Here is a 12,841-nt window from a genome sequence, read left to right as displayed (position 1 = left end):
CCACCTCGGGCCAGGTAGATGGTAAGCGGCAAGAGCAGGGCCCTCAGACACTCACACAGGAGAGTCCTCCTGGGCAGCAGAGCGCAGCAGTCCCTGTGAGGCTTCAGGCCCTGCCCTGGGCCAGGTAGGTGGTAAGCGGCAAGAGCAGGGCCCTCAGACACTCTCACAGGAGAGTCCTCCTGGGCAGCAGAGCACAGCAGTCCTTATGAGGCTTCAGGCCCCGCACTGGGCCAGGTGGTAAGTGGCAGGAAGGAGCAGGGCCCTCAGACACCCACACAGGAGAGTCCTCCTGGGCAGCAGAGCGCAGCAGGAGAAAGAAAAAGATCACGTGGTTACTGAGTTTTTGAGTCATTTCCAGGAAGGGAAACTCCCAGTAGCTGAAAACTGAGAAAACGAAACTTAACTCTGGTCTTCAGAGCGAAGGAGCCATGGCTGCTGCTGGGGATCCCGTCCAGCGTCTCCACGATGAAGCCACTTGCTCCATCTGCCTGGAATATTTTAAGGATCCAGTGATCATCGCAGAGTGTGGGCACAACTTCTGCCGATCCTGCCTGATCCAGTGCTGGGGGAAATCGGAGGCAGAGGCTTCCTGCCCTCAGTGCAGAAAAAGAGTCCAGAGAAGGAGCCTCGTCCCCAACCGGCAACTGGCTAATGTGGCAGAAATAGCCCAGAATCTCAGCCTTCAAGAGGGAAAGGAGGAAGGAGGGAAAGGAGGAGTCTGTGAGAAGCACCAGAAGCCCCTGAAGCTCTTCTGCAAAGTCCATGAAGCCCCCATCTGCCTGGTGTGTCACAGATCCAAGGCGCACAAACACCACGAGATGATTCCTCTGAAGGAGGCTTTCCAGGAGTACAAGGTAGGAGATCCCTGGATCTTGATGTGGAGAAATAGCTGTGGATTCTTCTTGGGAGGTTTTCTTTTTAATTCTCAGGTCCAAAGCAGGCATGGCATGAATTGGTGGTGGTTTATGTTAGGAGTCATTCTGCAAAGAAACAGAAAAGATGATTGCTCCTCCAGACTAGTTACAGTGGTACCTTGGGTTAAGAACTTAATTTGTTCCGGAGGTCTGTTCTTAACCTGCTGGCGCGCAATTTAAGAACTTTAAGAACTTTAAGAACTTTTTCTGCGAGTTCTGGCTGTGGTTTTCTAGGCTGAAGATGATGATGATGATGGTGATGAGTATAAAAGGGGAGAAGTTGCAGTTTGAATTTGCCTGCAGAGAGAGAACTCCCACATGCTTTGTGTTTTGGTATAGCTGTAATAAAACCTTTGTTTGAGTGTCTTACACTCGGTCTCTTGGTTCTGTCGTCTGCCACCAGAAGAAAAACCGCCTCTAAGAATTTATTATGTAAAAAGCAGCCAAGAGGAAGCCTGAGGACTCCTGGGATGGCTGGGAGGAGGAGGTTGAAGTCTTTCTCTCTTCCAGGGGGACAAAGGGATCTTCCCTTGAAATACTCACAGCAGCTTCAAAGATTTGAACTGGGACCGTGGGAGGGAGAGAAAGGGTTAACCTCATCCACATCCCCCAGCAGGTTGCTTTGTACATATGAAGAACACTGCAAATGTACACAACTAAGTACGTGTCTCCTTTGGCTAGCAGGATCCCTCCTCAATGCCCTGCAAAGCAGAGAGCAGCAAGGGATCAGCTGGGGGGGGGCGGTGGCCAGGAATTGACCAGATGGTGCAGGATCCTCCCCCCAAGTATCTGCTGGAAGCAGATTTAGGAGTGTGTGTGTGTGTGTGTGTGTGTGGAAACACCTACTGGTGGGGAGCACGCTTATTCTGGGGGTGCTGTGGGGCCTATGCAATGAGGTAACAGCCGGGGGGGGCCTGAGGATCTCCTCCCATCCCAAATGGCAAAGGACTCCGTGGTTCAGAGTAGCATCTGCAAAGATTAGGGGGAAGGTGACTTTGCCATGACAACTCAGAATTGGACCTGTGCTATTATACTGTATATAAAAAATAAAATCCTCATTCTGGATCCTGCCTTAGCCCTTCCTCCTCCTCTTCCTCCTCCTCCTCCTCCTCCTCCTCTTCCCACTTCTCCCTGGGACCTCAAGATGAGAAGTCAGGCTTGAACTTTCCTCAGAGAAGTTCAAAGGAGCAAACATGGCTGCCTCTGCTCCTCTCCAGACTAGTTACAGTGGTACCTTGGGTTAAGAACTTAATTTGTTCCGGAGGTCTGTTTTTAACCTGCTGGCGCGCGATTTCCGTTCTCATCCTGAGGTAAACTTCTCAACCCAAGGTACTACCAGATTTTTCGCTCCATAGGGCGCACTGGACCATAGGGCGCATCCAGTTTGTAGGGGGGGAAATCAAGAAAAATAATATTATTCCCCCCCCCAGCCCCAAAGAGCAGCGTACAGGATGCGCGCAACCTCTCCCTGCTGGAGGGGTTGCGCGTGGCTATGGCACCAGCCAAGGCAGCCAGCGGGATCCATCCTGCTGGCTGTTTTGGATTCCTCTTTAGTCCCACGCAACCTCTCCCTGCCGGAGGGGCTGCGCGTGGCTATCCCTGAAGCCGGGAAAGCGAGAGGGGTTGGTGTGCACCAACGCCTCTCGCTCTCCAGGCTTCAGCGAAAGCAACGCAAAGCCTTTGGAACATGGAGGGAGCGCTCCCTCTGCACTTCAGAGGCTTCGTGTTGCTATCGCTGAAGCCAAGGAGCCTGCATTCGCTCCATAGGACGCACACACATTTCCCCTCAATTTTTGGAGGGGGGAAAGTGCGTCCTATAGAGCGAAAAATAAGGTACTTTCGGGTTAGCGGAGTTTGTAACCTGAAGTGTTTGCAACCTGAGGTACCACTGTAGTTGCACTAGAAAACTTTCCCATCCCAGTTCTGCCCTGCTTTTCAACCCGTGTGCTGTGGCACTTTGGGGTGCCCTGAATGATGCTCAGGGAGGCAACACTGGCCTCTGTCCCTCCAGCTGTTTGCTCCAGCAGCCCTGGCTACAAGCTCCGCTGGCGAATGGTGCCTCTGGGGCTGGCCAGGGGGTGTTGGCTGCCAGGAGCTGAGGCGGCCTCGGAGGAAGCAAGGAAACTGGCGAGGGGCCCTTGCTGGTGGGAATGGACAGACAAGTCCCAGGCTCCTGTGGGGCAGCGGGGGCAGCTCAGAGAGAGCCCTCCGCAAGGGGGAGGGTGTTTGAGAAAGAGTGAGGGGCTGCAAGCTCCGCAAGCAAGGGGGAACCTAACTGGGATCCTGAGCCCCACAGGGACACTGCAGAAAGAAGGTAGTTGGTCCAGGTAGCCATGGACCCAAAAAGGTTGTACTTTTATTTCCTCTAGTAAACTAGTTCGCTGTTATAGCAAGGCCACTGGACCCAAGAAGCCTGTATTATATTCATCTCCTCTCTCTGTGTCTCAAGCAAACCGAAGTTTCCCTTTTTCTTTTCAGGGAGAGATCTGCCACCGCTTGGAGATTCTGAGGAAAGATAGAGAGGAAATTCTGGCCTATCAAGCAGCCCTGGACAAGGAAAGCAAAGACCTCCTTGTAAATGCCACTCTTATTACTATTGAGGAAACAAGCACTTGAAGAGTCGAGTCAGGACTGAGGAGGGATGGGGAAATCTGCCCATTTCAACTTCCCCCCATTCTCCTTTTCCATATCAGTTTGTTTGTTTATTTATTATTATGAAAATGAATAAAATGCTAAGGTGGCTACATTCTTGTATAAATATTTTGATACGTATGTTATCCTTATAAATACATTTTTGTGAACATTACCTGGCTGAGTCAAAATAGCTAGGAAAAATGCTCCTTGCTTTAGGCTGTAGCTCTCTGCGAAATAGAAGTCAACAGAAAATTCAGTGGAGAGGGCCTCCCCTCAAATTAAGGGTTTACTTCTTTAGTAACTGGAGGTTTCATGTTTCTGAAAAATCGGAAGTGTCCTCCCTGTGAAATTCCCATCATGCTCTTCCTGATGTTTTGAAGGCTGAGCACCTTCCACACTCAGACCTCCTCTTTTCTTGCAGAAATTAACAGAAACAGAGAGGCTGAAGACTGTGGAGAAGTTCAGAGAACTGCGCCAGTTCCTGGAAGAACAAGAGAAACGTCTGCTGACTCATGTGGAAAAGGTGGAGAAGGAGATTGCAGGGAGAAGGGATGAGGAGCTGGCCAGACTCTCCAGGAAACTCTCCTCTCTTGAGAGGATCATCCAGGAGATGGAGGAGAAGAGTCAGCAGCCAGCGAGTGAACTCCTGCAGGTAAGATGGTGGCAGGAACAACCAGAGGATCCAGGAAAAGGCTGCCTCCAATCCTTGTGCCCCTTTCATGTATGCAAGGAGTGCAGGGGCTGAGTTGATGGAGCCTCTGGTCAGGTTTGTAATGGACAGGAACACCTGAGAGACCTGGGATGCTTAACTCACCTGAATGCAGACTAGAGATTTGTCTGTGTTCTTGATGGAACGGGAGGTGATCTTCTGCTCTTTGCTGATGCTTTGTCTCCAAATGCCTCTCAGCTGTGGGGGGCTTCATCTAGGATGCGTTCAGGCCTCCTTCCGACATGAGCCGGTCTCTTGGCCAAGCTTCTCTTCCCGTTCCCTCCACAACTTCTGGGTTGATCCCCTTCCCCATGGATACAGATCAGCCCAAAATGGTGCTCAGCCCCAGTGACCAAAGAGCAAGACAGAGGGACTCATCCAGACTGCTGCTTGTCCCAGCCCTTTCCTCCAGGAAAACCCACTGTTTACTGCTGAATTAGAGCCAACCTCAGCCAGGTTTTCTCTGCACTGACGTTTGCTTTGATGTTGCACTAAGGAGCAGGTTTTTCCTGAGGGAAAGCGGCAGGGCAAAGGCAAAACCACTTGGACACATGTTTTCTGGGCACAGGAAAGAGAGAAGTGTGGGTGAGCCCAAAGAAACACTGATCTGTTTTTTTACCCCTTTGCAGGCATTTTATGCTGCAGGTGCTTTTCTAATTTCCAGGTGGAAAATAGAATTTGAAATTTGGGGACTGGGCCCGTGCCCTGGCAGGATTATCCTGTAGGCTTACTTACATCTAAATTGCACAATGCAAACTGGATTAAAGTTATTATAATCTAAGACTAGAGATGGTATGAATTGTCTCTTGAACCCACAAATGTGAAATTTCCCTAAAATGCTGGTGGGTTTTCATAAGGATTTTAAACAAAAACGACAAACTGATGTGGAAATGTGGAGATCTTGAAATCAGAACAGTTAATAATTTCACACTGGGAAAATAAAAGCTGTGAGAAACAAAACCAGCTGATTCTGCCATCCCTCCCCCAAACCTTGGCATGTGCCAGGCAGACTGACACCCGAGGGCCAGAGGGGGTCTTCCTAGTGTGGCCTGTGGTGTGCAGTGAATTCCCTTCTCTTTTCCCCTCTAGGATGTGAGGAGGACCTTGCAGAGGTAAGTGGATCTGGCTCATTTCCATTAGCATCACTCTTTGAAGCTGAGATGCAAGAACCTCAGACATGGCCCTCCAGGGGCTGCAGGGGGGAGACTGGAGGACTCACGCCCTGCAACACCTCACAGGTAAAAGTAGAGCCCCCTCTTCTGAACTTGTAGCCCCCCAACTCTCCCTCCAAGTTCATGGTCAACTGCCTCCTCCCTCCCTCCCCACATCACTTCTCAAAGGGATGGGGGCTCTTTTCTTTCTCTTGCACTTTCTGTTTATTCACTTGGTGGTAATTTCAAACATCTAGAAGAGAAAGTGCCAAAGATGCGTGGGAAGAGCTTAGGACATATTTCAATGCCCAACTAGAAGCCCCTCAACTCTGGTAACTCAGCCCCTTTGAGGCACTTAGGGAGGGAAGGTCTGTTGGTCTAGAATGGGTGGGTTCTTTTTCTTGGGAGCATTTCCAGCATGAGAGGCTGAAGGTGGAGAGAGGGGGTGAAGGGAGGGTGGAGGTTGTTTTCCTTGACCACTGGGCAGCTTTGGACATCAATCACATCCTCTGGAGAAGTTCAGGGAGGGAGGGATTGCAGGCATTCCACCTCAGGGGTTTGGTTCTTCCGTCCTGGGACCTTCCCAGAAAGTTGTTAGGGGGCAACATTCTTTGAAGCCATGGGAGCCCTCCGGTGGTGTCGCTTGGGGTTACATCTTGTCCCTTGTTCTGTTTAGCATCCTTACGAAGCCGCCAACCAGGGCTTGGAGGTGGGTGTCAAGAGATGAAGCTGAATCCTGAAATTACCTGTTGGGAAATGAACTTCAACTTTGTTCAGGTTATTGAAATCACCTGCAATAATTAGGGAGACGGGGCCACAATGGGGCCATTCATTGTTTTTCTTTTCACCAGGTATGAGGAAAGAGAGAGTCCAGAGAAGCCACTGGCTTTCCCTCCAGAGCTAAGGAACAGGATCTTGGAATCCTGTGATCTAAATCACCTTGTGGAGGATACAATGAAACAATGGAAAGGTAATGAATAATGGCTGCCAGGATTTCACACTGGGAATTCTGTTTCTTCTTCAGAACTGAACATGCCAGGCTCTTATTGCATGGAATTGAGTAACCCCAGGATACCTTCCTTCTTGGTGCTCCAGCCTTCATTTCCTGTCCCCCAGAATGGCTCCTGTATATTGTGACGCTGGATCCTGTAAAGAAAGCCTGAACCAGAGTGTAGAGCAAAGTCAGGATTTTTTCCTCCCGTGTGCATCTGTTTACAGTTATACGAAACCTCCTTTTCCTTGTGGTTCCCTGTCTGCACAATCTGGGTTTGTCCTTTTGGAGGTTCTCCTGCTCTGAATGGGGTCAAGGGGCATTAAGAAGCCCCCCGTTCCCCCTCTGCCTCCTGCTCAGGCTTCTTTCTCAGCCGCGGAGCCAAGGCCTGAGCCGTCTCCTCCTCAGACGTCCCCCTGCAGCTGCCATATCTAGGGCTTCGGCCTTCAAGATCTCCTGAGAGTTCCCCCATTGAGAGTGGAAGCAAGAGCACATGAGCCCCAAAGGGCACAATTATGCTTGTGAAGAACCTTAAAGATTCGTAGAAGGTTTGTGAGGAAGGGTTTCCTTTTGCCTGAGAGCTCTGCCAATCCTTCCTCATCAAACTTCACTTCTCCTTATGTTTCACAATTTTGGCTTTATTTATTTTTTTAAAATAATCTTTATTAAAGTTTCAAAAGGTTACAAAAAAAACAACAGAAAAACAAAAGAAAACACAAAAATCAACAAAAAAGGTACCACCTTTTACGTCTCATTTTCAATAACTTCTTTTCATGACTTCCCCACGCCTCCCCTTATTGTATTCCAGCTCTAGTTGTTTGTTCAAACAAGTTTTTATCCTTAGTGTCTTAACCATAATTTGTTAATTTACTTAACCATCATTTATTAATATAATTCTTTGTAATAGGTTTAAACCTTATTTCATTATTATGCTTAGTTTAATTTATTCAGCAATTTTTAAAATATATACCTTAATCATATATGAAAGAAAAAAGAGATAAAGAGACAAGAAAAAAGATACCTTTCCTAAGGTTATCCCTAGTTCCCATCCACGGATTCCCCATTCTTATAATAATAAAGAACATAAAATGTTTACACTGCAAAATAAAAATCAGGCCCCCTTTGGACTTCTAAACCCCACCCTTCTCTCCCCGGTTTCAATCCCAAACCAAAGTCCAATTAGTCCATCTTTTTAGCCTGGTGACCTTACATCCGAGGCTCTCAAATCTCTCTCAGTCCCTTTCAGCCGGCTTCTTCGGAGGTCTCTCATACTGAACACCCAAGCTCGAAGAGGTACCTTCTCAGTACTGACCATGTTTCTTCCAGCCAGGCCTACTTGTTTAAAGGTGGAGCTCCAGCTCTGTTGCTTGAATCTATATGTCCCAAATAGTCCAGCTTTCACCTTGATCAAATTAGAGTTCATCTTGGCAGGTCTCCGGCTCTCATATATCTTCTGTAACATTTTGGCCACCCCTTCTTTCTGCTCCTCCTGTTCAGCAAGTGTGCTTTCCTCCTCTTCAATCTTTGGTTTCTTTTCTTGTCCAGCTGCCTGTGTTTTGAACATCAAGTCCCTTTCCAGCTCAGTAGGTATATTTTCTGTTGACTTCGGTTTTGTAGGACTTGTAGACAAAACATGGCCTTGCTTGAACATCTCTCGCAGCTTTCCCATGAGAAAGATAAGCTCTTGCAAGTCAGCTCGTATTTCCCGACCTAGTTCCATTCTTGTAATGTCCAAGAATCCCCTCTAGAGGGATTCTGGTTACTTAGTATTCCTTTCCCTTCCGTTCCAAAAGTCAGATTTATTTGTATCAATCTTTCTTTACTTTCAATATTTTGTAGCAATATAACCGGTTAAAATTTAAGCTTTTGGTTTTTCCCAACTTTGACAGCTAATTTGACAGCTGTCAAAAGTTTTTTGTAGATCCTCAGCAGGCTCTTTTCACGGGTTACTCCCGGGCTTGAGAAAGGTGGTACTTAATCCAAACAAATAAACGCTTGTCCTCCAGGACATTAACTTAGACTTTTAAATCCGTGGAATTTATATCGGCTAATGGCGGATTCCCTCGGAGCTCCGGAGGGAATCGGCTTCACAGGGGGCTGGGTCTTGCCGTGCCGGTGACACGGGGACCCTTAAAAACCACGGGCACGGAGCCCGTGGACATGGTGACTCGGCGGGCACCGTTAGCGCCCTCCCGACTCGTGAAGGAGCCTTTTTAAAGGCTACGGAACGGGTGCCGGGGAGTGGCGTGGTGCTGTGAGTCTTCTGCTTCCCCTGCCGAGCGAAGCCGCATGCCATTTGTCGGAGAGCGCTGACTTCTTCCTGCTAAAATTTGGACTTAAAATCAAGAACAACAACCCGTGAGTAATTTGGAAATTGGATTACAAATAATTCGTTTGTGGATTTGGTACGAACGGGGGAGGTGAAAAAAAAAAAGGAAGTCCGCCTCCCCTTTATTGTAAACAGTTTAAAGCAAGGATCTGCCAACACAATTTTGGCTTTAATGATTTCCCCCCCCCCACTTTACTTGGGGAAGATGTTAAGGCTGCCTCCATCTCCCCTCTGCCTCCTTTTACGGGATTCCTATTGCTCTGCCTCCCCTCCAGTCCTCCAATGTAGAGCCCAATTTAGGGACAAAGTTCAGAGACCAGCAGGATTCATGCTGAATATTTTTATTCTCTTATTTGTAAGCTTGCTTTATGATTGCTGAGTTTTAAAGCTTTAGTTATTTTCATAGATTCTTCCTATGATTTTCTTGTTTTTAATTATTATTTTTACAATTTAATTAATATTTAATAATTGTACTTGAATTTAAGGATGCCACATTATGAAGTGTTACTTTTGTATGGATATTTATTTCTGGTGGAAGAGTGTTGCCCTTACACTTTATATCTTTCTGCTTCCTCAGATGCTCTGCTATTCAGTGAACAGATTCAGAAAGGTAAATTTCCAGGAGAGGAACAATTTGACAGGAGGGATGGGGACTGATATTTCATGGGTGTTGAACCGTCTATTCTGCAGACTTTGGGACACCCTTCAATGGTGTCACTCTGGGAAACAGTCCTCTGTTTGGGTTCTTTGTCTGTCCCATGAATGAACTGGGAGAGGGTTTGTAGGCTTGGCCTGGGGGCAGAGCTTGGCCCTGCGAAGAACCTGCTGTGAACTACCCTGACTTATGGATGAAGGACAGTAGGCAAATGTGATGATGATGATGATGATGATGATTTATTACAGGGGGGTCCCCATCTCCCAGCCCAACCCAGAGGTCCCCGAAGGCCAATTCCCACAGAGATTGTCAGAGGAAAGCAGCTTCTCTCCTCTCCTGCCTCCTCCAATTCTCCTCTCTTTCCCCTTAGATAACACAGAAGAGATGAGTAAAAGGTTTCCTGGGTGGTTTTTCCTCTTAGAAAATGCCTGGGTTGAGAGGAGGGCAGGCACCATACACATCGAATATAAGAAAGTGAAGGGAACTGATTTAAAATCAAACAAGGAAGATATTTATTCTGATGAAAGTCTCCAAGGAGTCTCACTCTTGCATGTGATCCAAAGAAATCCCATTCATCTGAAAGGGAATCTGGGTTTTTCGGGGTTATTATTATTATCAGGATGTCCGTTTCTGTCTCTCAGCTGACTCTGCATATTCTTCTCTTTCCCTCATCTTCTTCCCAACAGCAAATGTCACTCTGGATCCAGACACAGCCCATCCCAAACTCAACCTGTCCGAGGATCGGAAAAGCGTGACATTGGGAGACAAACCTCAAGCCCTGCCTAATAATCCTGAGAGATTCAGTGACTGGCCTTGTGTGTTGGGACGTGAGGGATTCACAGCAGGCAGCCATTTCTGGGAAGTCACTGTAGGAAGTGGGAAAGATTGGGTTTTGGGGGTCGCCAGGAAGTCTGTGGAGAGAAAGGGGTACTTCTCCTTTAGACCTGAGTGGGGGATCTGGGTTGTGGAGAAGTGGGAAAGCGAGTACTTTGCCTGCACCTCCCCTGATGACACTCCTCTGTCCCTGTTTTGGGAGCCCAGGAGGATCCGGGTGACTCTGGACTATGAAGGGGGACGTGTGTCTTTTTCTGACGCTGACTCAGGATCCGAACTCTACACGTTCTCAGGAGCCTCGTTCTCTGGAGAGACCCTCCTCCCTTTCTTTGATCTGGAGGGAAATTATAAAACCCAGCTCAGTATCTCCTGAGGGGACTAAATCTGCCTCTCAGGCCCAGCAGGAGTTTCTCTCCAGACCAGAGTGACTGACGTAAAAACCATTTACCCGCCAAGAGCAGGTTGGGCAGTTTTCCAAGTCCCCTTTGAGAGGATACATTCCAGTCAAAATCAGCAGAAATAACAGAACAAAAATGGGTTACTCTTCCTTTGCATTTTCTTTCCTTTTCCCGGAATTCCCTCTGCAGCTTACTTCTTAAAGAGACAGTCGCACTATTAGAAGTCCTAATAAATTTTCTCACCTTCAATCTTCTTTTCCTTTTCAAATGTCTGATTTGGCAGAGGACGAGACTCTTAATCTCAGGGTTATGGGCAAATGTTTCCTGCACTGCAGGGGGTGGGACTAGAGGACCTTCAGAGTCCCTCACATTTCTGCAATTCTAGGAAACCTTCCTCTCCCCACAATGCAGCTGTGAAAATGCATGCATCATTGGATTAATAGAGGACAAAAAAATGAACCCCTTCACCCACATCAGGCAGCATACCTCCTTGCTCTGGAGACCTCAGACGGGAAGAAATTGTAAAAGAAATTGAACAAGGCGTCGGCTTCAAATATCCTCTGCAAATACAGCCTCACCTTCTTTGTCAGAAACAAACCCCATTGCCTTGAGTGGGGCTTCTGCCCTGTTAAAATTTGTGTTTAGGGTTGATGCGTTGACGTTCCTTATTTTTAAGCTAGATTCTGTACTGTATATCGGGGGCATCAAATGGGGTGTCCTCTGGATAGAGCTGGACTCTTAAGCGAAGGGTCACCAGCTGGAGCATCACGTTGAAAATAGCATGCGGGCAGAATTTCATGTCTGTTGAAAATAGTGTCTGGGCAGAATTTTCAAAAATTGATTAAAATGTCTGGAAAAATCCGGACATATGGCAGCTCAAATCAACAGTGTTGTGGTTTTTGGGGCAAATTTCCTTAAAAAATAACTTTAAAACATTCTCTTTTTTTGCAGGGAGATCTTGCTCAACAACATCTGTGTCTGGTAAAGTTGAGCCAAACACCCCCCACTCAGGCTCTGCTGTCCCAGAGAACGCCATTTAAAGATGGACGCCAAGACCCCCCACACGCTCCCACTCCTGATATTGCAATGCCAAGCCTTGCAAAATCAGAGTCCCCAGTCCCATCCCTAAGCAGCTGCTGAGGGACAGTGTAGTGTAGTGGTTAGAGTGTGGGACCAGGACCCGGGAGGCCAGGGTTCAAATCCCCTCTTGGGCATGAAGCTCACTGGTGACCTTGAGCCAGTCACGGGCTCTCCGCCTAGCCCACCTCACAGGGTGGTTGTTCTGGGGATTATAAGAGGAAGGGGAGAACCTGGAGCTCCTTGGCATAAAGGTGGGATATAAAGCACTCCATTGTGGGCCCCATTTTATGGAACCCCCTTCCAGGTTGCGGTCAGGCAGGCCCTTCTCCCTGTTGAGCCTACTGAAGACTTCATCATCATCATCCTAGCAGGCTTATTTTATATTTTCCACTCCATTCCAAAGTACGGAATACTTTGTGCACTGCTTAGAGACAGTGGCAATCAAGCGGTATAGAAATGGTTGAGACAAATTAAACAGGGCTGGGAAGTTGCTCAGTGATGGGGCATATGCGCTCTGCACGTGCTCAGAGGCACTCTGATCCTTAGCACGTCATTACATTCGCCCTGCTCAAGGGAACACCTCAGCCTGCCCTTAAGTGAGATGTCCACTTACCTCAGTGAGTCCAGCTTCTGCCATTTCAAGTCCCTCAGGAGGAAGCAAGGACTAGCACAATCAGGGCCGTCTTAATCATAGGCGCCTGGCCGAGAGTCCGGGGTCCGAGAGTCGGAGTCCAGGGAAGAAGAGGCCGCCTGTTGGAGCGCCGCGGCAGGCTCTTCTGTTTGGGTTTCCTGAGTGGACCTAAAAAAAAGTCAACAACTCTGGGCAAGCGGGGGGGGGGCGCTGGGCCGATCTTTGCATCCCGGCATCGCATATGCTTAAGACTGCCCTAAGCACAATGAGACTTTGCCCCCTTCCTGCCCACCCAGATCTGCTAGGGAAGGTCAGGGGGGGAACCCCAGAACAGATTTGGGGAGAAGAGAGGGGGTGAACACAAGGAAGGCTCTTCAGAGTCTCAGGAAAACAGGATGTCCATCCCATTCAAGTGCCAAGTTGACAGAAACAACGCACAGAGGGAGGTGTTGTGGGTGTCTAATCTCCAGTTAGGACATTTCCTCACCCTGAAGAACCCGCCAAAATCCTCTGGA

At 48.2% G+C, this 12,841-nt stretch overlaps 1 protein-coding gene across 1 annotated transcript; it reads left to right on the top strand.

The window, feature by feature from the left end:
• The first annotated feature begins 302 nt into the window (after positions 1–302).
• Positions 303–11,262, top strand: LOC310701621 (zinc finger protein RFP-like). The gene is made up of 7 exons (XM_083492797.1): positions 303–854; positions 3,393–3,488; positions 3,970–4,200; positions 5,347–5,369; positions 6,260–6,378; positions 9,306–9,338; positions 10,070–11,262. The coding sequence occupies exons 1-7, from the start codon at positions 429–431 to the stop codon at positions 10,588–10,590; spliced, it is 1,449 nt and encodes a 482-aa protein (XP_083348923.1). The 5' UTR covers positions 303–428; the 3' UTR covers positions 10,591–11,262.
• The last annotated feature ends 1,579 nt before the right edge of the window (positions 11,263–12,841 follow it).

This window comes from Podarcis liolepis (assembly GCF_965112155.1).
Source record: "Podarcis liolepis genome assembly, chromosome: 2".
NCBI lineage: Eukaryota > Metazoa > Chordata > Lepidosauria > Squamata > Lacertidae > Podarcis > Podarcis liolepis.
The sequence above is the reverse complement of the archived record's forward strand: the minus strand, read 5'-3'. Positions and strand labels throughout refer to the sequence as shown.

Coding starts and splice junctions, on each gene's coding strand:
- LOC310701621 (XM_083492797.1), top strand. CDS start 429: ATGGCTGCTGCTGGGGATCCCGTCCAGCGTCTCCACGATGAAGCCACT. Junction 855..3,392: donor AGGCTTTCCAGGAGTACAAG/GTAGGAGATCCC, acceptor TTTTCTTTTCAG/GGAGAGATCTGCCACCGCTT. Junction 6,379..9,305: donor TACAATGAAACAATGGAAAG/GTAATGAATAAT, acceptor CTGCTTCCTCAG/ATGCTCTGCTATTCAGTGAA.